The sequence below is a fragment of the Odocoileus virginianus genome, chromosome 23, assembly GCF_023699985.2.
Source record: "Odocoileus virginianus isolate 20LAN1187 ecotype Illinois chromosome 23, Ovbor_1.2, whole genome shotgun sequence".
Taxonomy (NCBI): Eukaryota; Metazoa; Chordata; class Mammalia; order Artiodactyla; family Cervidae; genus Odocoileus; species Odocoileus virginianus.
Genome location: NC_069696.1, coordinates 47,064,217 through 47,091,925, shown reverse-complemented (window position 1 = coordinate 47,091,925; position 27,709 = coordinate 47,064,217). Strand labels below are relative to the sequence as shown.

General features: G+C 46.1%; 1 protein-coding gene across 1 annotated transcript in view; it reads right to left on the bottom strand.

Moving 5' to 3' along the window:
* Window positions 1-27,709, bottom strand: part of PAH (phenylalanine hydroxylase) — an 82,348-nt gene that overhangs the window by 37,149 nt on the left and 17,490 nt on the right. The window contains exons 3-4 of the mRNA XM_020880112.2: window positions 23,420-23,603; window positions 4,782-4,870 (exon numbers count right to left, since the gene is read on the bottom strand). Of these exons, the coding sequence (XP_020735771.2) occupies window positions 4,782-4,870; window positions 23,420-23,603 (273 nt within the window). The remainder of the gene's footprint in view (window positions 1-4,781; window positions 4,871-23,419; window positions 23,604-27,709) is intronic.

The following is a 27,709-nucleotide window of genomic DNA, read 5'->3' as shown; positions in this document are numbered from 1 at the left end:
AGGTACAGGTGCCAGGAGAACTGGAAGAGGGATCTATGGGGTTACGGTCTGTGTGGCAGAGGCTGCTGGTGGTCCCCAAGATCTGAGCCCTCTTGCTTTCAGACAGCATTGCTAAACCACTGTTTGTGGTCTTTTTTTCAGGGAGTAGTAATGCTGTGACTGAGCTGCAGGCAGTGGAACTGAAGTGAAGGGATATGAGTCACCTTTCATCCTGGACCACAACAACCTCCCAGGAGGAATTCTCCCATGCAGAATGGAGACGGCTCCCAGGATCCAGATGAGGGTGCCACCACTAGATTGAAGGAGATTTGATCTCTGCAGGACTGTGGGAGGAAATTTCCCTTTTGAACTACATTGGAAATGAACTTTTACTGGGTTAATTCATAGAGATTTGGGGGTTGTTTGACAAGCACTTGGCCCTATTGATCAATACTTTGGTCACCTGGTGGGAAGGGTCGACTCACTGGAAAAGACCCTGAGGCTGGGAAAGATTGAATGCAGGAGGAGAAGAGGGCAGCAGAGGATGAGATGGTTGGATGGCATCACCGACTCCATGGACATGAATCTGAGCAAACTCCGGGGGAGAGTGAAAGGGAAGCCTGGTGCACTGCAGTCCATGGGGTTGCAAAGAGTCAGACACAACTTAGCAACTGAACAACAGCTATTGACCTTGATACTAGAGGGCTCACCTCAGATCTCCCTCTTTTCAGAAGTCCTCCCAAACCATTCTAGTCCACAGGGACCTTAGAACTGATAGTAAGTACTACCTGACTCTTTTAAACCTGATGTTTAATCATATACTTTGTGTGTTATGATTTTACCAAATATTACTCAAACTATGTTTCATGGAACACTACCATTCAAGATAGTGCTGCTAGGTATTTCATGAAAAGGGGGTTCCATGGGTAAATAAATTTAAGGAACATTAGGTTGAATGGGTTTCATTTTTATAGGATTTTCCAAAGCCTCTAGTGAGATAATGGAACTTATAGATGATTAAAATCATCTATTCTCTAGATGAGAATCTAGAATACAGACTTTATTCCTTGATCCTGAGAATTTTTTTCAAAGACTACAATTTGAGAACTAGGCAATGAATTTATTTCAAGCTGATACTGTGTTCAAAGTATAAAACCCAGTGCACACAGTTCTGCAGCATCAGTATGAAAAACTTGACCAGGAGAAACAGGTCAGGAGGAGGGCTTTAGGGAAGCCAAGATATGTGAGCTGGGCCTTAAAAGATGAAAAGACAGGTTTGCCAGCAGGCAAAGAAGTGAGAGGATAAGAAAAAATAACCCAGGGAAATGAAATGACACGGACAGGAGCACAGAGGCTGGGAGACATCAGAGGAAGGAGAGTCCATTTTAGAAACGGGGATCAAACAGACCCACTTGGGAGACTTCCCTGGTGACCCAGTGGCTAAGACTCCGTGTTCCCAATGCAGGGGGCCTCTCAGTTCGATCCCTGGTCAGGGCACTAGACCTCACAAGACCCAAAGCGACCAAATTAATTAATGATCTAAAAAACAAAAACTAGACCTATTTGAATTCCGCCTGACAGACTGTATCCTAGCCCCCTCTAGCATCCATTTGGGAAGATTGGACACCCCTCCCCACTCTACCCCACGACCGAAGGCCTGTGGAGGGCAGGAGGAACCAGGTCTCACTAATCATGTCCACCCCCTTTCCTCTACACAGCCTGGGATGCAGTCCACATACATGTGAGGCCAGACAGCCCTCTGATCTGAGTTGTCACCTCTGAAATGAGAAAATCCAATCCTCCCAGGGAGGTTATAACACTGAAATTTTGAACATGCGGGTAAAGCACTCAGCACAGTGTCTGGCATGCAGTCCTCACTGGAGAAACATTAGCTGTGAATATTATTTGCTTAATCAATGTTTGTGGAGGGAAGGAGGGTGGCGGGGGAGGCGGGAGAGAGCCGGGAGAAGAAGGCAGGTGAGCTGGCCCCTTCCCCAGTCCTGCCTGGCCGACGCCGAGAGGCAGGTCCCCTCTACCCTGCATTCGGGAACAAGTCTTCCTTGGCCTCCTTTCTCAAAGGGGCTGTTCTGAAGGCCCTGAAGTGAGAAGCTGGGCCAGGCGTCAGGGCGCACTGCCAAGGGCAGGGGGTCAGCCTGAACACCAGGGGACCGAGAGGGACAGAGGGTCCTTTCGGGAAGAACACCCGAGCCACTCCCCGCGGCGAGGCCAGGCCCTGCGGGGAAGCACCCTGGAGGGGTTACTCTGTCCTTGGCCCGCGAGTTCCCCGGATCTGATGAGAAGTCACAGAAAGGAACACAGAGAGCCTGGCCTCCTCGCCAGGGGGACTGTGTACCTGATAAATTGTATTTTTATGGTAAAAAGCGTGACACGAAGAGGCCAGGGAGCCAAAGACACGGGCTGGCTCTGTAAAGAAAATGAATTCCAGGGAGTGTTAAGACCAGCCCCAACCGCCTCTGAGAGACACGAGGGTAAGGAGCAGGAACGGGCCGTTTCTGAGGACTGGCCTCTTCCCCGCTGCTCCGAGGGAGCCAGCACGTGGCCGACGGAAGGGACACGGAGCCCGGCGGGAGGCGGGGAGCTTGGGGAGAGGGGAAAGCATCCCGGGGATGGGCTCAGGGTGGCCGGACAGCATTTCTGAGAAACGGAGTCTTTGGAGATGCTCGTCTCCCTGGGCAGGAGGCAAAGTAGGTCTGCCCTAGACGTGTCATGGGGCGTGTAGAGCATCTCCTTCTGTGCCCCACCTTCCCCGGGCTCCACTCAGCCCTTTCTACCCAGGTAGATGGGATGAGATTCCAAATGCTGCAACTTTACCTCTAGCTTTTGCAGGGAACAGGTGTTTAAGTCATAGATATGAGGAGCCCGAAATCCAGTTCTATCCTTAAATAATTTCACAAATAAGAATCAAAGAAGCTCTGGGAAGTTCACATAAAGATGCACTGGCTGGAGGATTCACTGCCGAATTATCCTAAAACAATGAAACCTCCTACAGGCTTCCTGTTGGGGGCGGATTAGTATCCTGACTTAAAATATGTATATTCATGCTGTGTGTGTGCATGCTCAGTCGTGCCCGACTCTTTGTGACCCCACAGACAGTAGCCCACCAGGCTCCTCTGTCCAAGGGATTTCCCAGATAAGAATACTGGAGTGGGTTGTCATTTCCTACTATCGGGGATTGTCCCGACCCAGGGATCGAACCCAAGTCTCCTGCATCTCCTGCACTTGGCAGGCACATTCTTTACCACTGCACCACCTGGGAAGTGCCACGTGGACTCATGTGTGTCTAAATAAATAAATTAATAAAATATTGATGATTTTGGACAGTATAATAGGTGATTTTTTTGTTTTGAAGTATAGGAGCTGGGGGAAATTCACTTTTGCTTCAGCTTATAAAACACTTTCTCCGTGTTGAAAAAAAAATACATAATAGAACCAAGAGAAAAAAGAGAAATAACTGAGATTAGGGATGATCCTCGTATTCTTCCTCATGCTTTTTTGCACTTTTGAGTCCACTCTAAGGGGTTTACTATCTGCACTGGAACAAGCAACAACTGTTCATATTTTAAAAGGCTAGCCTGCCCACGTAGCTTGCTCTGTCTCTGTGAAAGGGCCTGAATTTCTGACACTGGTTAGACTTCTGTCCTCAGGTACTACGAGCACAGATGGAACAGTGGAAGAATCCAAAGTTTAGGATGACTTAGGAAAGTCATTTACTCTTGCTGTGACTCAACTCTGTCTGTATAATGGGAACATCAGCTTTGCTTACTGAAAAGAGCCTGTGTGAAGAGAAAGTTCACAACCTGCTCAGCTGTAAAGACCACATAGCTGAGACGGAGAAGAAAGCAGAGTCCTGATAAAATGCTGAGGCTCTAAGCGAGTTACAGTAACCACCACCAATGAAGACAGCCTCCAAGTCGTTTAAGGATTGAGAAACCATTTGCCTGGTCGGAGAACAAATGACAGTCAACACGATGACGGCATCTCTCACCTCCAGGCTGCTCCTTCTAGAGTCCTCTGCCCTAAAAAGGAGAATAAGACTCCAACCCTGGTCCTCTACTTAAAAATACTAACGGACACAGGATACAGTCAAATGCTCTGTCTGATACATCAGGTCTTTTAAAATCTGACCATAACCCACTGCCCAGCTTCACCTCCTGACACTCCCACACCCTCACGCCTAACACCTCAACCCAGCCATTCGCCAAATACTGCTGTTGTTGTCCAGTAACTGAGTTGTTTCCAACTCTTGGCGCCCCATGGACGTCAGCATGCCAGGCTCCCCTGTCTTTTACCATTTCCTAGAGTTTACTCAGATCCATGTCCAAATATTCCAGACACTTTCAGGACTCTGGGCCTTTGCATACGCTATTCCCTTGGCTCATAGAGCCTCTTGGCTCCTTATATGACGAGCATCTTGTTCTCAGGCTTTGAAATCCAGTTCCAGGTCACCACTCCCCACTGCCCCACTGTACCTGGTGGAGTTGTTAGTAGTTGAGTGTTGCCCAAGCACTTAATGTACACATCTGTACAAATCAGAAATAAACGTGATTTACATATGTGCATGTGTGGATACACATCCCTTACGTACATATATGATAAATAAATAATAGTTTCTGGAGGGTGATCTGTATTTGCTTCAAAGATAACCATGACAATGATGATGTCTAAGTAGACACTCAGTACATGTTTGTGCTACAAACAAACAAAGACACACTCCTCCAGACGGGGTGGAGCGGGTGGAGGGAGGAACTCAGGGAGCCTCGTGGGCCGGGCTGCGGGCTCACCGGGTGATCTGCGTCCAGTTCGGCTCCGTAGCTGAGAATCTGATTGGCAAAGTTGTCGAGTTCCTGAATGGTTCTTGGAAACCAGGGCACTGCAACAGAGAAAGGGTAAAGGCCTGATTCACTGATGGTGAGACATGGCCAAAGGCCTCGCCAAGATCAGGAGCGGGGTCAGCTCCAATGAGGCCAGCCCATGGTGCTGGCAAGTGGGGCCCCAGATAACCCCCAAAACCTACTCATAAGTCAAATCTCATTTTCCTTGGAAACCAATTCTATATATTTTTTTGGCTTATTCAACACTGAAGTTGAATAAGCCAGTAACAAAACCTGACGATAGCTTAAGCGTATATCATGATGGTTTGATAGACATACACATTGTGAGAGGATTCCCCCCATCTGGTTAATTAACACATCCATCACCACACATATTTATCTTTTGAGGGTTCTATTCTCTTCACAAATTTCAACAATACAGTACAGAGTTATTAACTACAGTCACCATGTTTTACATTAGATCCTCAGACCTGATCCATCTGTTTTGGGGGCCATTCCACACGGCATGTGGAATCTTAGTTCTGTCACCAGGGATTGAACCCATGCCCCCTGCATGGGAAGTACAGAGTCTTAACCACTGAACCATTGGGGAAGTCTCAGACCTCATCCATCTTATAGCTGAAAAGTTTGTACCCTTTTACCAGCCTCTCCCTATTTCCCCACCATTAAGCCCCTGGTAACCAGTTACCTACCTTATGCTTCTATGAATTTACCTTTTTTTTTCTCTCTTTTTGAAGGTTCTACATATAAGTGATACCATTCAGTATGTATTTTTTTTCTACCTCACTTATTTCACTTAAAACATGTTCCCTCACCTATTTCTTTTCCTGGATATTTTCTCTGAATGATCTTAAAATTCATCTCTTGTCATGGCACAGAGGAGTGGTATCTGATGGTTTACTTTAGCAGCAGAATATTTCATGTGATATATATTCCAGATATATTCTGTAGTAGGCATTCTATGCATGCCAAGTTGCTTCAATCATGTCTGACTCTGCGACCCTATGGACTTTAGCCCACCAGGCTCCTCTGTCCATGGGATTCTCCAGGCAAGAATACTGGAGTGGGTTGCCATGCCCTCCTCCAGGGGATCTTCCCAACCCAGGGACTGAAACCACATCTCTTATGTCTCCTGCATTGACAAGTGGGTTCTTTACCACCAGGCTTCCCTGATAGCTCAGTTGGTAAAGAATCACCTGCAATGCAGGAGACCCCAGTTCAATTCCTGGGTCAGAAAGATCCACTGGAGAAGGGATAGGCTACCCACTGCAGTATTCTTGGGCTTCCCTTGTGGCTCAGCTGGTAAAGAATCTGCCTGTACTGCAGGAGAACTGGGTTTGATCCCTGGGTTGGGAAGATCCCCTAGAGAAGGGAAAGGCTACCCATTCCAGTATTCTGGCCTAGAGAATTCCATGGACTGTACAGTCCATGGGGTCAGAAAGAGTCGGACACCGCTGAGCAGCTCTCACTTTCACTTTCTTTCGGCACCACCTGGGAAGCCTGTTCTATTGTAAGCACCAGGAAGCCCAAGAACCCTCCTCTTACGACCCATCTTCCTTTCATGTATCTCCCTCCCAAGGGCCTCCAGGAAACCTTGCAAAATCTTTTGATGTCACAGCCATGGTGACATGGAATAAACACCATCCAGCAGTTTGGGATTTGACGATGCTCTGCAGTACCTAAAAACCCATGGGCTTGCTCTGAAGCAGTAGCAATACAGTGGGAGAGAAGGTGGGGTCTGAATGGTGTGACCCACGTGACTGGGTCCTGCAGAGCAGGTGGGAGCACCCAGATCTCGGTGGCCTTCAAGAAGGAAGGCACACCGAGAGTGGAACTGTGCCAGGAATGAATGAACAGAGATGAGGACATTTTGGATTGTAAGTTCCATGAAATCAGGAACCAGACTGCACTGTAGTTCTATGTGCAGAGAGGGAAAGGAGGGAGGAAATTTTAGGGGAAAAGATGCTAAACTTGCAGCCAGTTGGGTCTACCTTTTAGAACCCAGGCTCCAGCTGCCTACTCACCCTCTCTGTGTCTTAGTCCCAACTCTGTAAAAATAGCATCAACAACAATAGGAAGCATCGTAAACATATTTTGAGGTTTTATCATATGCCAGGAATTGTCCTTAGCATTTTTGGTGAAATATGTCCTTTAATCTGGGGACTGCTGTGAGGCTGTGAGGAGTAAATGAGAATGTAGGCGTAGGATGCAGCCCAGCGGCAGGAGGATAAAAGGTAGCTTTCCACTGCTTACGTTTCTGTCTGGCTTTGGTCAAGTCAGGCAGGAAAGAACATGCGTGCCATCTAGTGGTCATACTGGAGAACTGTCACCCATGGTCTACACACTAGAGCATGACAGGAAACAGCTGCATTCTATCTGATGATTCTACAAGATGATTATGTGAACACAAGTAATAAAGGTCCACTTAACAGCCTTCTTTCCATAGATCTAAGATGCTAATCTTTCTTCCCCCTGTGTTAGTAATAAAAACTAAATAACACTGAGAATCATTCCAAATACTTTACTTAGTATTTGTACTATTGTGTGTGTATTATTGGTGTGGGTACTATTGGTGTGGGTACTATTGGTGGGTACTATTCAATGAGTTGGATCATCAAAAAAACAAGAGAGTTCCAGAAAAAACATCTACTTCTGCTTTATTGACTATGCCAAAGCCCCGTATGGATCACAACAAACTGTGGAAAATCTTCAAGAGATGGAAATACCAGACCACCTGACCTGCCTCTTGAGAAACCTGTATGCAGATCAGGAAACAACAGTTAGAACTGGACATGGAACAATAGACTGGTTCCAAATCGGGAAAGGAGTACGTCAAGGCTGTATACTGTCACCCTGCTTATTTAACTTATATGCAGAGTACATCATGAGAAATACTGGACTGGAGGAAGCACAAGCTGGAATCAAGATTTCAGGGAGAAATATCAATAACCTCAGATATACAGATGACACCACCTTTATGTCAGGAAGTGAAGAGGAACTAAAGAGCCTCTTGATGAAAGTGAAAGAGGATAGTGAAAAAGTTGGCTTAACACTCCACATTCAGAAAACTAAGATCATGGCATCTGGCTCCATCACTTTATGGCAAATAGATGGGGAAGCAATGGAAACAGTGAGAGACTTTATTTTCTTGGGCTCCAAAATCACTGCAGATGGTGGTTGCAGCCATGAAATTAAAATTGCTCCTTGGAAGAAAAGCTATGACCAACCTAGATAGCATATTCAAAAGCAGAGACATTACTTCGCCAACAAAAGTCCATCTAATCAAAGTTGTGGTTTTTCCAGTAGTCATGTATGGATGTGAGAGTTGGACTATAAAGAAAGTTGAGCATTGAAGAATTAATGCTTTTGAACTGTGGTGTTGGAGAAGACTCTTGAGAGTCCCTTGGACTGCAAGGAGATCCAACCAGTCCATCCTAAAGGAAATCAGTCCTGAATATTCATTGGAAAGACTGATGCTGAAGCTGAAACTCAAATCCTTTGGCCACCTGATGCAAAGAACTGACTTATTTGAAAAGACCCTGATGCTGGGAAAGATTGAAGGCGGGAGGAGAAAGGGAACAAGAGAGGATGAGATGGTTGGATGGCATCACTGACTCAATGGACATGAGTTTGAGTAAGCTCTGGGAGTTGGTGATGGACAAGGAGGCCTGGCGTGCTGCAGTCCGTGGGGTCGCAAAGAGTCGAACACAACTGAGCAACTAAACTGACTGAACTGATTGTGTGTGTGTTAATTGTTCAGTTGTGTCCAATTCTTTGAGACCCCATGGACTATAGGCTACCAGGCTCCCCTGTCCATGGAATTCTCCAGGCAAAAATACTGGAGAGGGCTGTCATTCCCTTCTCCAGGGGATCTTCCTGACCCGGGGATCGAACCTTGCATTGCAGTTGGATTCTTTACTGTCTGAGCCACAAGGGAAACCTGGGATACTACTGGTCTCCCCATATTGAAAATGAGAAAGCCAGGATACAGAGAGGTTAAGTGATAAACCCAAATACACACACTGCTAGGAAACAGTGGGTTCAAGATTCAAACCTGGGCCTGGATGATGTTGTGGTCTCAGGTCTGGACCACAAAACCCCTCCTGCCAGGTACGGGGGTGGGGAGCACAGTGGTTGGGAGAGAGGTTGGCTCTGGAGCCTGACTGCCTGGTTTTCTTTCCAGGGTCCCACCTGGAGGTCTGCACGCCCCCAAGCCCAGCCCACTTCTCAAGGTGGGCCCCCTACAACAGTAATAACAGGAACAGACGTTGTGGCAGTCATTCCAGCTAAGACTCAGAGAGCTCTTGTTCCGTGCCGGGCGCTGTCCTAAACACTACATACCCTTCCTCACCCAGTTCTCAAAGCAGCCCCGTCAGGTTGGTGTTATTATCACCCCCATTTTCAGAAAAGGAAAGTGAGGGGCAGGAAGGATGAGCCCCTCCACAGACCCCCGCTGTCCCAGATGCTAGACTTTGGAGTCTGGGGTGACTCAGCCCTGCAGTCAGCTCACTGAAGGTGAGACCTGACCTCCCACTTTGTCACTTGAATTCTCTCCAGGCTTTTCTTTCTCCTTGAATCCAGGGCCTTGCATGAAGGATCTCTGTTGTCAGCACTGAAAATGGGGCCTGTTCCCTCCACGGGTCTGGGAGGGCATGAGGAAGAATGCCCTGTTGTAGTTGGTCAGGACTCAGGAGCCCTGAGACTCCTCTAAGACCCTCTAAAACCCTGCCTGCTTCTCTAGGGTGTCGCTGCCCTGTCACTTCCCTCCCAAGGCTGCCTGTCCTTGCTCATTCACAGCCTCTGTTTTGCCACAGATTTATCCATAATTCTGGCAATAACAGCCGCCCTTGGAGATACAGCAAGCCAGCCTTTCCTCACTGCACCATCTTCTGACTTGGGGGACCCTTAGCCCTGCCAAAGGAGTTTTCATGATTACGTATTGAGCACTTATTACCAGGCTCTGGACGCTGAGGAGCAAATACAGTGGATTCTTCACTCCTGTGGGGCTTATATTCAAGAGAGTGACAAGGAATAAGCTATAAATAAATTTAAACATATAACAATGCCAGGAAGTCCCTGGAGAAGAAAAAAGCAGTGCCAGGAAATAGAAAAGAAACAGGATACTATTTTATATAACATCTCATGTCTCCAGACCCCAGGGCGAAGGTCGGAGAGACATGACGCAACTTTGCCATGGCTCAAGGGGACTGGGATAGCCAGAGTTTGTCCCCAGCTCAGAGCAGGGTCCCTGTTTCTCAGGAGGAGACAATCTAGCTATGGTTAAGGCCCTGATTACACAGGCAGACAGATCTAGGCTTGAATGCAATCTCTGGGGCACCCAGGACAAATAATTAACCCTGCTTTAGTCTTCCTACCGGTAGAGTGGGGATAATAAAGTACGACTTTATAGGAAGACATAAGTTTAAAAGAGTTAATATGTGTGATCTGTTGAGAACAGAGTCTGGCACATAATAAATACAGATTCATGTTGGAAATAGGGATTCCCTGATGGCTCAGTAGTAAAGAATCCATCTGCAATGCAGGAGATGCAGGAGATGTGGGTTCGATCCCTAGGTCAGGAAGATCCCCTGGAGGAGGGCATGGCAACCCACTCCTGTGTTCTTGCCTGGAGAATCCCATGGGCAGAGGAGCCTGGCGGGCTACAGTCCAGAGGTTTGCAAAGAGTCGGACACAACTGCAGTCACTGAGCACTCACGCATGTTGGGAATACTGGGGCTTTGGCTCCAGATCACCACGATGAAGAGGGTATCACAGAAAAGAGAGTCACAGGAACTCTGAGGTTTCCCAGGACATATAAAGGTTGTGTTTCTACATTATGCTGTAGTCTAGGAAGTGTGCAATAATGCTACACCTGAAAAAGCAATGTATATATCTTAATTTAAAAATATTTATTTGCTAAAACTGCTAAGTATCATCGAGCCTTCAGTAAGTCATAGTAGTAACATCGCTGATCTCAGATCACCATGACAAATACAATCATGAGAAAGGCTGAAATATTATGAGAACTACCAGCATAGGATACAGAGACAGGAAGCGAACAAACGCTGTTGGAAAAATGAAGCTTGTAGACTTGCTCCATACAGGGCTTCCACAAACCTGCCATTTGGGAAAAATACAATACCTGTGAAGCATGGTATAGCAAAGCACGATAGACGAGGACTGTCTGCACTAGGACTGTTCAGCTACAAACTCTGGGGACTTTGCTTTTGTTCTTACTCTGCCCTTAATATAATACAGGGAGCAGAGCATAGACTTCCAGTGAGGCTAGGAATCTGTCCACTTACTCTGTTGTGTAACTGAGCAAACATTTTATCTCTCAGAGCCTTAGGTTCTTTAACCACAAAATGAATTAAAACTGTCTTTCCATATTATTGCATCATTACGCACATTAAGATGGCTCAGTGGAAAGAATCCGCCTGCCAATGCAGGAGCCTTAGATTCAGTCCCTGGGTCAGCAGATCCCCTGGAGGAGGCAATGGCCACCCTCTCCAGTATTCCTGCCTGGGAAATCCCATGGACAGAGCAGTCTGGCTGGCTACAGTCCTTGGGGTCTCAGAGGTGGCCACAACTGAGCACACACACACTTGTGTTAAATGCTATAGGAAATGGGACACATTTTAGCAGAGCGACTGGCCACAGTAAGTGTTCCATTGGCGTTAACCACGAGGATGGGAAAAGCTCAGAGGTGATGAGGAAGAAGGAAAAGGAATGAGGGGAGAAGGGCGGGGAGGAGGGGAGGGAACAGGAGGAAAGAAGGGAGGCTGGAGTCAGAAGCACCTTCTCAGACAGGCTCTGACTTGATATTAACAGGTTTTCTGAACTTGGGCTCAGCCTCCCCCTGCATAAAATGTGGGGTGTTGGATTCACAGCTGCTGAGATCCTTTTGGGGCTTCATATGCCTATGTGGAGGGCTAATGCTGGCTAGGGGACACATGAAAATACACTTCAAGTCAATCGATGTGTCAGCCTCATTTGTTCTCGGAAGCACAGTTACTGTGTTTCTTCAGCTCCCCAAATGCCTGACCCTACTGTTTCCCAAAGAAACAAGGCTCTGCTCCAGAGACAAGGTTCTTTGTCCCACCGGGTTCAGCTTCCAGCTGAACGCCAGAGGGCAGCAGAACCAGCTTACTTTCACTTTGGCTGATTTCTCTTCCTCTCTTCTCTTTCTTTTCTCTTCTCTTCTCTCCTTTTCTCTTTTCCTCTCCTCCAAAAGCAAAACCCTCTGTACTTGGGCCACATGGCTTGGTTCAGGCCTTTTGGTGGGGAAAAAAAATCAGAGAACTTGAGAGGGTTGCAAAGACTCAAAGGATTCAAGTCTTAGCAAAGTGAAGTTGCTTAGTCGTGTCCGATTCTGCGACCTGATGGACTATAGCCTTCCATCCATGGGATTTTCCAGGCAAGAAAACTGGAGTGAGTTGCCATGTCCTTCTCCAGGAGATCTTCCCGATTCAGGGATCAAACCCAGGTCTCCCACACTGCAGGCAGACTCTTTACCATCCAAGTCACCAGGAATCCCCCAGGTGTTAAGTCTTGGCAAAGAGAAGACAAAGGTTGAAGCAGCTTAACAAGCCCCAGGGGAGAGACTGTCAGAGAGACTCAGGTGGCGCTGTGAGGCTGTGGGGCCCTCACCCAAGTCCAGGGGCTTCTAGTAGCTTCTGAGCCCCAGCATCATTCAGAAAAGGCTCAGAACACACTTATCTGGTTAAGTAAGGTCCCGCAGGCCACTGCTGGCCAGGATAGGACACTTACCCATGTCCCCATTGTCAACTTCTGGGTTCTTCCAATTTTCCCAGTCCCAAGGTTATAGTAACTGCTTTTTTCCTTTAAAGTTACACTTTTTGAGAGCTTCCCGGCCACCAAACGCTGCACTAAGCACTTGACTTCCACTCTCTGTTTTAATTCTCAGAGTCACCCTGGCAGGCGTGTGTTAGTCACTCAGTCGTGTCCAGCTCTTTGTGACCCATGGACTGTACCTGCAAGGCTCCTCTGTCCGTGAACTTCTCCAGGCAAGAATACTGGACCGGGTTGCCATTTCCTACTCCAGGGGATCTTCCCAAGCCGGGGATAGAACCCAGATTTCCTGCACTGCAGGCAGATTCTTTACCATCTGAGCCCCCAGGGAAGCCCTGGGGGGTAGACAGGATTATTTTTGCATTATTAACGGAGCACACGGAAGGTCAGAGGGATGAGGTGACTCTTGTTCAGGACTGCAGAGCCAGCGGGGCTGGAATCAACTGAACCACAGGGCTGGTTTAGAATAAAGTGGGGGTGGGGGACCCTCGATTTTAGATTTCTGTTCTCCCATCTAGAGAGGGGGAGGAAATGACAAACTAAGGCAGGAATTTAGAGGGGCTGATAGAAAATCCCTAGGATAGCCCTGGGTCCTCTCCACCTTCCGTCAGGCACCCTGGCTTTAGACGTGGTAGCTTTATAGCATGCAAGGTCTAGGTTCCTCCAAGACCCCTTCCTATTCCCTTTCTCTTCTTCAGGGACGGTTACAGGCCTCTCCCCTCCCAACCAGACTTACAAAGCTGGGAATAGAGACTGACCCCAGCGACCCAGGCTTCTGTTTGGAAAAGTGAAATCAGATTAGCTCATTAATGACCTTTGCAAATACCTCCGCGGTGGACTGGCCTCTGTGAGCCCTTCCACAGCCTCACGGGCGGCGGGGCTCAGTGGTTAATGAATGGCTCCGGCAGGCTGGTGTAACAGAGGGGCCTCTGTGAAGCCAGAGGCATCCGGGGGTGGGGTGAGAGGGGCAGATCATTAATAAATATTGATTTGGCTCCAAAGGAAGCAGCCCACGGGAGAGCTGGCCCTGGACACCCACGTTGTAGTCTCATTAAGTCGGGGTCAACTGCTCAGCCCGGACGCCGAGGGGCGGCTGGCTCAGGGGTGCTCCTGAGCAAAAAGCATCACCGCCACCAACACCACCACCCCGCCCCTCACAGGCCTGGCTGGAGCCTGCTTCCTGGCCAGGAAGATTTATAGCAGTTCAAGGTGCAGGTTGAATCCCATCTGACCCCCTCCCTCCACCAGATGCTCACCAGCCCCAGGGTGTAGCCAGCAAGGCACCCAGGCTTGCCCCAGACTTCTGCCTCCAGCCTGTCTCAGGGAGAGCAATAAATCCTCGGCTTTCGAGGCCCAAAATAGAAGGGTGTTCACTTCCCCCACTACTGAGACTCCTGGATGTCTTTTCTGAGGCCATGGCCTCAAGCCCAGCAGAGAAGCCTTTGCCGAACTGACCCCAACAGGGCTGGTGTGTCCACCTCCTGAAGGATGAATGCCTTTGAGGGCATTAGGTTTCTCCTTTAAGGAGCTTCCATTTTCTTTCTGAAGAAGGAACGCTCTCTGTGAAGGTCTTGGCAAGAATGGGTGAGCCAAATGTGGATGACAGTGCCAAGCCAGTTCCCTCCTCCTGGACCAAACGGAAGCATGATGGAGGCAGGGCTCACTTATCACTGACAGGCCAGACAAAGCATGCCATCCCTCCATCCACGTATCAAAATGAGAATGAAACCAGGGAATAAAAGGCATCTACCCGGAAGTAAAGACTGAAAAGGTGTCAAAATGAATAAATGGATGGAATGAGTGAGAGATGACAGTGAAACGATGAACAAAGAAAAGGGCACATATTCGAATCACCAAGCTAAACTGGAGCTATCCTCCCAACAGCCATTTTAAGATGTCACTTATCTTATTAACTTACTTATTGACGGGGATGTTCACCATGTTCCCAAACACTGAATTCCACATTGTAGTGAGATCTGATACCACTCACTTGACCCTGGTGAAAAAGTTGGCTTAAAGCTCAACATTCAGAAAACTAAGATCATGGCATCTGGTCCCATCACTTCATGGCAAATAGATGGGGAAACAGTGGAAGCAGTGTCAGACTTTATTTTTGAGGGCTCCAGAATCACTGCAGATGGTGACTGCAGCCATGAAATTAAAAGACGCTTACTCCTTGGAAGGAAAGTTATGACCAACCTAGATAGCATATTAAAAAGCAGAGACGTTACTTTGCCAACAAAGGTCCGTCTAGTCAAGGCTATGGTTTTTCCAGTAGTCATGTATGGATGTGAGAGTTGGACTGTGAAGAAAGCTGAGCACTGAAGAATTGATGCTTTTGAACTGTGGTGTTAGAGAAGACTCTTGAGAGTCCCTTGGACTGCAGGGAGATCCAACCAGTCCATCCCAAAGGAGATCAGTCCTGGGTGTTCACTGGAAGGACTGATGTTGAAGATGAAACTGCAGTACTTTGGCCACCTCATGTGAAGAGTTGACTCATTAGAAAAGACCCTGATGCTGGGAGGGATTGGGGGCAGGAGGAGAAGGGGATGACAGAGGATGAGACGGCTGGATGGCATTGCCGACTCAATGGACATGAGTTTGAGTAATCTCCGGGAGTTGGTGATGGACAGGGAGGCCTGGCATGCTGTGATTCATGGGGTCTCAAAGAGTCGGACATAACTGAGCGACTGAACTGAACTGACCCTGGAATTATGGTCAACCTACATTGGCTCAAACAGAATGCATCGAAAGCCCCACAGGAGTCCCTGCTCAACCCCTGCTCCCCTCTCCCCACCATGCCCAAGACACACCTCAGTGTAGACCCTTGGTGTGCCTGGCACACACCCACTCCCCTATCCCTACACAGACATGGCCGAACAGCAACCTCCTAGACATTAAGACACATGAGTCAAGACACCACGTGACTGATTTTCCCTAATGCACCCCTCCATGTGGCTGCTGCTGAATGGGTATTCAATATACATGAGTGGTGTGGATGGAAGACCCACTGAATTGGGGCATAAATGTGAATGAATGATTAGAAGGAGGTAAAGCAGACTGGTTTTGGAGAAGATGTAAAAGAAAAAGGAAGAAAACCCCAATCGTCAGGATTTTAATAAGAAAGAGCCATGCGATTTAGCAAATATGAAGGAGAAAGAGACTTTCAGGGAGAAAAATGCCGTCAAACACTACAAATATTGCAAAGAGGAAGATGACAAAAAAGAGGCTACTGCTTTTGGCAATGAATGTTGTCAGAATGATGAGGAAGAAGGAGGAAAAAAGGGAAAGGAGGGAAGAAAGGAAGAACAAAGAGGAAGAAGCAGGAAGTCTGAGTGTGAATCTGTCCTTCCATCTCCTAGACCAGTGCTATTTCCAGTATAACACAGCCACATGGACAGTATCAAACACCCAAGCTGCGTCCACAGGAAGTCATCTTTGTGAATGAGAGATCATTCCCAGGGGCCCTCACATCATCCCGCGTGGCAAGTTGACTCCCTGGCTTCTAGGTGGGGCCAGTCCAGTGAAGGAGTGGCTGCCACCAACTCCCTATTTGTTATTAGCCTGGTGGTGAGTGTCCACCCCAAGGAGCTGATGGTAGCAAATAGCCTGATACAAAGCCGCGGTTGCTTCCCTGGTGGTTCAATGGTAAAGAATCTGCCTGCCAATGCCGGAGACATGGGTTCCATCTCTGGGACAGGAAGATCCCCTGGAGAAAGAAATCCAGTATTGCTTGTGGAATCCCAAGGACAGAGGAGACTGGCAGGCTACAGTCCATGGGGTTGCAAAGGGTCACACACGACTTAGCGTCTGAACAGCAAGACCACAAAGCTCCCCCCTCACTGAGGCTTAAGGATATCTAAGATCAAGGGCCTCTCTAACTCAAGCAAGTTCAACTCAGTCCATCAAACATCCTAACATACTGAGTATCTTGCATGATGCCCCTGTGAGACCCAGAAAGTGACAGAGTGGATCTCAGCTCTATTTTACAGATGAGGAAGGAGAGGTAATGAGGTCTCCCAGCTGGCAGGAAGTCAGATGGGATTCAAGCCTAGCTGCCATTGTACAGAATAGGAATTCACATCCTGGCTCTTGACTCTTTTCAAGTAGTTGCTCTTTTTAACTTGCTATGCTGCCCCCTCAACTCAGCATCAATGGCAAATTGACATTTCATTATAAGCATTTCATTTTCTCTTATTACCTCCTTCAATTGAGGGAACACATCTGTACAGAGAGAAAGGGTGTTCTCAGTCTGTTTCTTTGTAATCTTTACCATTTTTGGATTGATCCAAATAGCACACCATGGTAGTCTTTCTTTATCAAAGATCAGGACTTTGGAGATTCTGACTCTGTCTCCACCATGAGATTCATTGTGTACCCTTCGAAAAGACTAGGCATGAGTTTCCTGACCTTTTTGCGTGGATCCTTTATGCCAGGCACATTGTACAATCATATCACAGAATTTACACAACTGCACTGGCACACAGATATCTTCATTTTACACACAAGAATAGCTAGGCCTACAGAGGGCGAGCAACTTGGCCAAAAAACTACAGCCCAGGAATTGAACCGGAAAAATGAAGACTCCAAAATCCACACTGCCATTCAAGTGTACCTCTGCCTCATTTCCTAGTATGGAGAATAAAAATCACATTATCTGCTTACTCTGGCCAGTTAAGTTGCAAAGCTTCAGTGAGACAACCTAAGGGGAAAATATTTTGGATTTAGCCCGCAAATAAGGAATTCTGCTTACTCTGGCCAGTTGAGTTGCAAAGCTTCAGTGAGACAACCTAAGGGGAAAATATTTTGGATTTAGCCCGCAAATAAGGAATTCCTGTTAGAATGAAAGCCTGCTTATAATCTTATGATATTCCTCAGCTTGAAGCCCTGGAACCTGGGAAGCAGACTGGCTTCAGAAACTGCATTTACTGAGGATCTTCCCTCACCAGTGAATAGACATGCTTCTGACAGCTTGCAAGAGGGCAAGCACTAGTCCAGCCTCCAGCTTCAGGGTTGCTGCCACCTCATCAAACAGGTTTGTCCTCTTAGCTGTGGGCGTGCTTGTCGCGATGAGGCAGGCCACTGAAACAAAGTCCCATCCCCAGCTGCCAGAGGGCTTAGAACGATGCTGCCACAGGTAGCAAGCATCCAGATAGACGGGAAAAGATGTCAATCAATCCTGTATGTCTTTATGGACATGCAGATCCCAGGTCTCCCGCAGACCCAGGTCCACGAGCATCTCCAGCCCTGAGACACATGTGGGGCCAAGTGAATTGCCAGGGAGGAGGTTCAGCAGTGAGAGGGGGATAAAGGGAAGATGATGGAAATGGATGCGCAGAGCAGAGGAAGAGCCAGAGGAAAGGCAGGAGCAGGTGGTAGAAATGGGGAAATATCCTGACCATCTGGACTCCCCTCCTGCCCTAAGCAGCTTCTCTCTACAGGATCTCAACTCTTTGAGAACTATGACCCCTTTGAAAATCCTCTCTCCTAAAATATATGCAAGCAGGTGCACATGTACAATTTTGCCCACAATCCCAGGGGCTATTCAGACTCCTCCAAGGAACCCTACCCTTCTTCCTCCCACGATGGATCTGAAACTTCAGCCTTATCATGACACTGCCTTTAAGAGCACTGATGTTGAAGCAGAAAAGAGAAAAACTCAAGCGGGCTGGGAGGGGAGAGGGGCATATAAGAGGGAGGAAATAAATATAATGTATAAGAAGGAGAGAATAAATATAATGTTATTTTGTCTTCTGCAATAATTTTTCCACTTAAATCATGGCTTCAAGAATTAATCCAAATAAAAAAGACAAAATCATAAGCACCTCCAGGCTAAACAGGTAGTAGATAGATGAATTAGTAAATAAATAGCCTTTCTTCTCCCCACAGAAAATACAGTTGTCCTGGCAATCTGGATGTGCTTTGTTTCCACACCAAGACCCTTATAATCACCCCAATTTGGGCAAAATCTACCCAGTTGCTCTTGGAAGATAACTCTCAAGTCCAATTGTTCTTGGAAAATAACTCCAAACAGATAAATTTCTCGAAAGGTGACAATCCTACACCTCTGTCTAGCCAAGACATTTTGTCCATCTGCTTCTCCTGGCTGCAATCTGGCTCTACGTAGGAATTTTACATCCCCCCCAGCTAAACGTAATGTCATGCAAAAGATTTAAAGAGAAAGGTAAAAGGATTAGTAGACTAATCGATGGAAGATATTAACACTCTTTCATGTTGGGTTGAAGAAGGATTTGAGGTCATCAGGAGACAGGGGAACAGGAGAATAGACCTCAAGTATTCAAAAGACTCTATGGATTAAAATCCTATTAAATTCCTATCAGCCAGGAGCCATTTGAGAAGGTTGGGGTTTCTTTAACTTGTCACCATAATTAGCCTTCCCTTAAGCTGTTTTGGGTGGGAAACTTTAGCAATTAAGAAACTGAAAACTTTCATTTTCTAGCACCCATACGGCCTTTTGAATGGTTTAACAACTAGAATGGAAAGTGATTTAGCCCAATTGATTTGAGGGGTTCAGATCTCCCCCTCCTTCAGCCTGTTGTCAGACTCACCCCTGAGATCTGAGCCCCTCACTAGAAAGGGCACTTTGCTGAATGAAAGAATCAAAGGTTCAGATCTACGAAGATGCTTTCTTCTCCTAATCATCCTCCCGTGGAGTTTGATGGAAAGAACAATTCTGCAAAGGGATGGCTGTTTCCCCTAAAAAAAAAAAATCCGTTTCTGGGCCCAGACACCAGTTCACAAAAACTAACCCAGAAACCCAAAGGGCCATGTCTTTCAGCAGGTGCAAGGGTCAGGAAACTGTGCCAGGGAAGGGCAACCAATATGGGCCGGGGTGAAGAACCAGCCAAAGAAACAAGGGTCCTGAGACACACACTGTTCTGGAAGGTTAGTCTGAGCAGTGTTTTCCTCACTAGGTAAAATATCGCCCCAGTGTTTAACATCAATACCCTGCCACTTCCGGCCCCGCCAGGGAATCAGACCTGCGTCATGTTCCACCTCTGATGAGCCCAACATTGATGATGTGGTGCCTCGAGGTCAGAGCGTGCGCTTCCTCACTTTCACACTTGCTGGGTCCTCGGAGTTAAGGTGGAATCGAGGCCAAATTCTACCAGCCGTGTCTCCACCACAGCACCCACCCCTCTTCTGCATTCACCCGGCTGCCCAGTTGCCCTCGTCAGCCTGTGAGCTCCCTAAGGACAGGCCCTGCCAGCTCTCTCTCCCTCCAGCTCCAAGCACGGTGCTCGGCAGAGAGCGGTGCCCGGCACTCTCTTTCCCACAACTGCAGAGGATTCACTCTGTGCCTGAAGGCAAGTCATGGCCTCTGATTATAACGGATGAAAAATTAAGGAGGCTGTTGGGCTGCATGACCTCTGAGGTCATTTTCCAGTTCCCAGAACCTCTGAAAATGCAGTTGTGTACCGGCTAGCTTTTCGTGGCTCCTGTGCTCAAGTCATTATTTATAATAACAATGATGATAACATTAAGAATAGAGAACCTCTATTAAGCCCTTAACTGTGCTCTGGGCTGTCCTCAATACACCACTGGTGTTATTTCATTAATCTTGTAAGACAGAGACTTCTTACTTGAATTCAATACAGTGATAAACTATGACGATCAATAATCTGCCCCAAATCACACCAAGTGGGTGTCCTGGTTCCGGAGTCTGGGCTCCTAACTGCTCTTCCACATCTGCTTTCTGAGCCTCCAGTTCAGGCTGCCAGCCCTTCAGCTGATCTATGTACATCTTCCCTGCCTCCCCGAGGGGCTGCCTGCCTGCCTGTCAATTGCTTTGAATTTCTACCCCAGGGCCCCAGCTGGCCCGGCCTCCACCTGCTCCCAGCAGAGGCAGAGCTCGCCCCAGGATCCGGCAGGCTCTTTGCCCCGAGGGCCTGAGGCTCCTGTTGGGAGCAGGTGGCCGGAAAAGCAGGAGAAGGAGGTCATCAGGGAAGCAGCTCACTCAGAAGGTAGAATAAGAAGGGAAGCAGACAGGGTTAATTTGAGGAGGAATTCCAAGTGCCCCCCAACCCCAGACACCAGTGACCAGAGCCCGCATACATGGCTGCCACCATCAGCAAGGGCAGACACCCAGGGTGGACTTCCTGGTCTTGGTTACAGCCACAGAGAGCAAGGGAAGAGATCCCCTAGGATGGCTTCAGAGGAGTCTTTTAGAAAATGCTTCAGTGGCCTATGGTGGGGGAGGGGGGTGGAGTGGTGCAGGCTTGTGTCTCATTTTATAGCATCTCTGCAGTAATTATTAACATGTTATCTTCAACTACGGAGCCTGAGATCCTCTTGAGGTAGTCTTTAATGTTGTGGCCAAAAAAAAGCTTTTGATTTTAGATTTTACAACAGGAAAAAAATTTTGATTATATAGAAAAAAATAGTTCATCTCAGCAATCACTTCTAAGTAGTGACCCAAATGAGTTGAAAACTTTGAAAACAGAAAAACCTGCACATGAATATTTAACAGCCTCACCCATAATTGCCAAAATTTAGAAGCAGCCAAAATGTCCTTCAATAGATTGAGCAAAATGGATAAATGAGATGTGGCACATCTATACAACGGAACATTATTCAGTGATTACCAAAAAATGAGCTATCAAGTCACAAAAAGGCATGAAGGAAACCCGCTAAATGAAACCAACAAACAAAAAAAAAAAACACAGTCTAAAAGGATATAGGGACATCCCTGGTGGTCCAGTGGTTAAGATTCTGCCTTGCAATGCCCAGGACACAGGTTCAATTCCTGGTTGGGGAACTAAGATCCCACATGTTTCAGAGCAACTAAGCCCTCATGCCACAAGTAGAGAGTCTGCAACAAAAGATCCCACATAACGTAACTGAGACCCAACACAGCAAGTAAATAAATATTTTTAAAAAGGATGTATAGTCTGTGGTTCCATATTCATACAGCATAACATTCTGGAAAAGTCAAAATCACGGAGACAGTAAAAAGATGAATAGTTGCCAGGGAGAAAGGGGAGGTGGGGGTGGGGATGTGCCCGTGGGGCACAGGGCACTGTGAGAGCTCTGAAACCGTTCTGCGTGACACGTAATGGCAAACACATGACATCACGCATCCGTCAAAATCAACAGAACTCTCCAATGCAAAGCATCACCCCTAATGGGAACTCTGGCCTTTACTTAACAGTCACCTATTAGCATGGCTCATCAGTTCAACAACCACCACATACTATCATCTATCCAGCTGGGCACTGTTTTAAGCAATGACTATGCAAGGTCTCATTTAATGCTCACAGAAGTCCTATGAAAAATAGAGGTCAGGGCTGTAAAACAGACTTGTCAAGGGTCTCAAAGCCAATAAGTGGAAAAAGTAGGGCTTGAACTGAAGGCTCTCCAAGGCCAAGCCCATGAAAGTCCTACACTCTATTGCCCTAACTCCTCTCCAGGGCAACATTCTGTAATAGGGACGAACAAACATGACTCCATATTAGATGCTGCTTTTATTTTAACCTTTGAGCTCTGCTGCCAGTGGTTAGTCACACGGGCTCTCCACCTTTTATAAAAGAACTTGCCTAGAACCTAAAATATACAGGATGGCCCATTCTCAGGGCTCTGGCCTTTATACCTATATGGGTAAAAAGTTGCAAAACAGAGAATGACATTTGTTTTGTTGGGGATTCATAGGAACATCGTGACCTGACCCACAGGGACACCTCCAGGAACAGGAGATTCCTGCAGCAAGAAGTTTGCCATAGACAACTAACTTCTCTTCTTAACATAAAAATAAAATGCGGGCTACCCCAAATTCTGACTGGGGTAAGATGGTTCTTTGAGACATCAGTCTGCCATCTTCTCAGTCTGCTGGCTTTCTGAATAAAGTCACTAATCCTTGTCCCCAACAACTTGTCTCCTGATTTACTGGCCCATCGTGACAGAGCAGAACCAGTTTGGATTCAGTAGCAGTTTCAGTAAGTAAACCAGTGGGCAGAGCAAGTCTCGACAATTGCTCTGTTTAGTCATTCATGCACAAATATTTGCTGAAAGCTATGTAACTCTAAGGATATTAATGTAGGTAAGAGACTCTCCCTGCCTACAGGGAGCTTGTAATCTAGTGGAAGAGATAATGAAAGTCCTAAGAACAAGGAACCAAAAAGCTCCAGCTCATGAGAAGCACATGGGGAGAGATCATGAGATGCAATAGAGATTACTAAAGAATCTGTCCTGACATTATATTTAAATAGAAAGCATCCTGGACACCCTAATCATCCTACCTCTAGAGATTGGGAAATTTTGAGAGCATAATAATCCACCAATGAAAAATGTATAAAAATTGCACTATAAGGCAACTAAAGACAGCCAATATAAGAAACAGCTATCCTGAGGAAGGGGAAAAGGAAAATGTCTAACTATGACAGGCACTATTCTGCATCCCTAAACTACATCCTCTCACTAAATCCTGGCCTTTCATGGTAGAGATGACCTTTGACATTATTTTTTTGTTAAGTTTTTTTCATGTGGTCGCACAGAGTCAGACAGAACTGAAGCAACCTAGCAGGAGCACGATTTTTAAAATCTTTATTGAATTTGTTTCAATGTTGTTTCCATTTTATGTTTTGGTTTCTTGGCCACAAGGCATGTGAGATCCCCGCTTCCCAACCAGGGATGGGACCAGCACCCCCTACATTGGAAGGCAATGTCCTAACCACTGGGCTCCCAGGTCAGTCCTTCTTTGCCGTTACTTTACGATGAGGATGTACAGCTATTTACCTTGTGAAATTCCTGCCTCTCACCTGTGTCTTTCTTCTTATCCCGGGAAAGCTCATGCACAGTGGCACCAATATCATGTCTCAAGATCTTGATGATGTTTGCCAGGGCAGGCACGCTGCGCTGATCCAGATTGGTGAAAAATTCATACTCGTCTTTCTTTAAACGTGAAGGTCTTGATTCAATGTGGGTCAGGTTTATATCATTCTCCTAGAAAAGAGGAGTTAAGGGAGTATGAAGGGGACAGTAACTGGAATAGACACAGACCAAACAGGCAAAACCAGAGCAAACACAACAAAATGTGAAGTGAGAAAGAAGAGTTCTTTCTTCCCCTTTCTTCCTTTTTTCCCCAATATAAGAGTAGAAGAAAGCCTTTAACACAGCAACAATTGTTTACTTTTTCTTCTGCAAAACCAAATAACAAATCAAATGTTAGGGAAAGAGTTCAAATGTCACAGAATTTAATCACGTGGACATCTGCTCAAGGCCTAGAATTGTAAACATGAGATTTCAGTTTGGTACACAGAAGCAAGACTGTGCTGCTTGGATGGAGTCCACAAGAGTCAGGCTTTTTGGGTTTAAATCAAAGTCCTTAACTATATCAGCTACGAGACCTTAGAAAATGTACTTTTATATTTCTAACCATCAGTTTCTCCATCTGTAATTTTGTGGGTCGTTGTGGTGCTTAGTCGCTCAGTCGTGTCCGACTCTTTGCCACCCCAAGGACTGCAGACCGCCAGGCTCCTCTGTCCATGGGATTCTCCAGGCAAGAATGCTGGAGTGGGTTGCCATGCCTTTCTCCAGGTATTCATGGTACCTGGTTCATAAATTTCTAGGAAATACTGAATGAGATGATACATACAGACTGCCAGGTACATAATCCATGCTCAGTTAAAATTATCCAGTATAAACACTGCTCATACTTTGATATAATTACTATTCATTCCAGTTATGCCACAAATGTATATGTAGCACCTGCCAGGTACTGATCACTTTCTAGGTGGCTGGGATACAGTAGTGAACAAAACAAAGATATTTTCCTTTAATAGAGTTTACATTCAAGTTGTGAAGATACAAACAACAAACAAAAAAGATAACTGATTTTTGTATTATAATGACAAAGGCTAGGGAAAAAATCAAAGCAGAGCAGGGTGAAGGAAACAGGTAATCTTGGAGTGGAACGGGGCAGTTTCAATAATTAACAGAATGGACAGGTGAAGTCTCATTGAGAAGGGAAGACTCACGTGCATTAAATGCCACAAAATAATAATCACTTAACACAGCTTCTCAACTTCAATGTCTCTGGCTGGTGATACTTTAGCCCTTATGGAGTTCATCAGTAAAAAGAGTCACTTACTTAAACTGGCCCTCAAATTTCAATGTGTGGTTTTCATTATTACTTATTCAAAACTCTGATTTCATTGACAGTACTGTTCTTTGTGAAGAAAATCAAGGAGTATCCTCTTTATTAATTTTTCTTTAAAAGAGGGTTTCTCCAAACATTGAAACAGACAAAATGTAGCCAGAAAAAAATGCTTAACTTGAATAATTCTATAATTGCAAAGAAATGAAATTCATCAACCTTAGAGTTCAAGAAGTGTATCTTTTTCCTTGATGGTTAGTGGCATATGGTTGAAGAGCACATGGATAATTACAGTAATGATACTTAAATACAGTGATGATATTCAAATAATATCACTTTACAGTTTCAACTTATTTTCTGTGACCTTCTCAAGAATCCTCTGTAGAGGTTAAGGAAGATGTGAAAAACGAAATCAGAGACCAAGATGCTTTGTTAAAAGGGGCCCGAGAGGAAGCTGCTGTGAAACACAGGAGCTCAGCTCGGGGCTCAGCTCGGGGCTCTGTGATGACCGGGATGGCTGGGATGGGCAATGCTTGGTGGCAGGGAGGGCCAGAAGGGAGGGGGTATATGTATACATACAGCTGATTCGCTGCGTTATGCAGCAGAAACGAGTACAACATTGTAAAGCAATTAGTGTGGTTTAGTCGCTAAGTCACGTCCAACTCTTTTGCAACTCCATAGACTATAGCCCACCAGGCTCCTCTGTCCATGGGATTCTCCAGGTAAGAATACTCGAGTGGGTTGCAATTTCCTTCTCCAGAGGATCTTCCCAACCCAGGGATGGAACCCAGGTCTCTTGCACTGTAGGCAGATTCTTACCATCTGAGCCACCAGGGAAGCCACTTGGGAAACCCAAAGCAATTACACACCTATTTTTTAAAAAAAAGTGGCTGGAGAGAGAAGCTCATTTTCTTTAACCTTAGACATTGGTCTTTGAACCACACGACCTGTCCTGCCCGGGACATGGTGAGCATCCCACAGATACCAGGTCTCGTCATTCTTATTAGTATTATGCCAAGTCCCTCAAAGTGAAGACACTATGGGAGTAAACACAATCATAGGCAATCCTGCACAGGCACTGCTTCCTGCTCCTTCTTCCCCATAATTCTCAAGGGTACATGATAAAGCCATTATATATGGGCACCAGCTGCAGAAGAACATACCCCTGCCCAGGTAACACAATGTGGGGACTTCTGACCAGAGAGAGAGAAGATCACATGGAGGAAGGAAGATCAGACAGATAGCAGTTGCTCTAAAGCTTTCTTTGCAAACAGAGGTGACTTCCTAATGGAAACAAAGAGCAATGTCATCCTTCTTGGCTCTGGATGAAAGCGAATGGTTAAGCTCCGCCTATTGACCTAAGCTGAAACTTTAAATGAAGTTTAAAGTAACTTCAAACTTTAACCAATTCCTGCCTTGTTAAGAGCAGAGAAAACACAGCAAAGCCAAGAAATAGGAATGGATGCACCTTGGGCATGTTTATTCATGGGACAGCAAGGGAGGGCGGGTGGTATAGGAGGTGGGAATGGGTGTAGAGTGAAAAAAAAATTTTTAAGTTTGGAAGGCAGACACTACACTGATTGAGTTTCCCCACTTCTATCCCACCCCTCCTAACGCAACACCACTTCCCAGGGAGAAGTCTCTCATCTTGGAAATAGCCAGAAGACAATGTATGCCGTGTGTACACCACCTTGAGTAAAACAGAGAGCTGGTAGGAAGCTGCCGCATAGCGCAGAGCTCAGCTCAGAGCTCTGTGATGACTGAGGAGGGTGGGAAGGAGGGAGGGAGGGGGCCTCAAGAGGAAGGGAATAAACATATACTTCCCGCGGATCCACTTCATTGTACAGCAGAAACAAACACATGGCTAAGCAATTTTGCTCCAGTTTAGAAAAATAAAAACAATGTATGCCCCATGACTCAGCTTTTGTCATTCTGGAGACCTAACTTATGGGAGAACTTTTTACCAAAATTTGTAAGCCGACTACACAAGAGTGGAATGATTAGATGGGCTATAGAGTAATCATCACTGGAGATCCTGCAACCATTAAAAAGAAACTAACAACAACGTGTGTAAAATAAAGTGCCAGCAAGCACTCCCACGGTGATGACCTCTGGTGATGAGTCTGAGCAAACTCCAGGAGACAGTGAGGACACAGAAGTCTCGCGTGTCGCAGCCCGTGAGGTTGCGAAGAGTCGGACATGGTTCAGCGACTGAACAACTCCAGTGATGGGCCTCAGGGTGGTTTTTGTCTCTATTTTCTTTTTGATCACAGTTCAACTTTTCAAAAAACAATCTTTATTACTAAAATTTAACTTTCTCTGTTAAATGACAGACCCTTGGGAAAATACCTATGATGGATATAGGTATGTGATAGATAATTAAAATATGTTTTAAAACTTCTGTCCAATGCAAGGAAAAAAGGCTAGAATGAAAGGCATCATGATATTATGTCAAGATTATGTGTAACTTCCTATTTATTTGCCAAAAGTTTCATACTATTACCGATGCAACAAAAATTAAAATATATCTTTTTAATGTGAGTGAAATTTCTGGCTAAGATCACCCAGCTAAATTCTTCAGATGATTTTTTTCCCATTTGAATCAATTAATTCTCTAACTTAGCATGCAATTTCCTTAGTGGTGTTTCTCTGGTTTAATAGCGTGGATCCTTAGATACCAATAATTTTGGTTGCTAAGAAATGCTTTAGAAATGAACCTCCAAATCTGAATATGGTCATAGTTAGCTTTTAAGAAATGAATTTTTATTATTATTTATTTATTTGGCCATGCCACATGGCATGTGGAATCTTAGTTCCCCAACAGGGATTGAATCCACACTCCCTGCAGTGGAAGCACAGAGTCTTAACCACCAGACAGCCAGGAAGTCCCTGAATTTGTATTTTCAAATGAGGGCTCTATGCAAGTTAAAAATTGACCCATGCACACTCACCA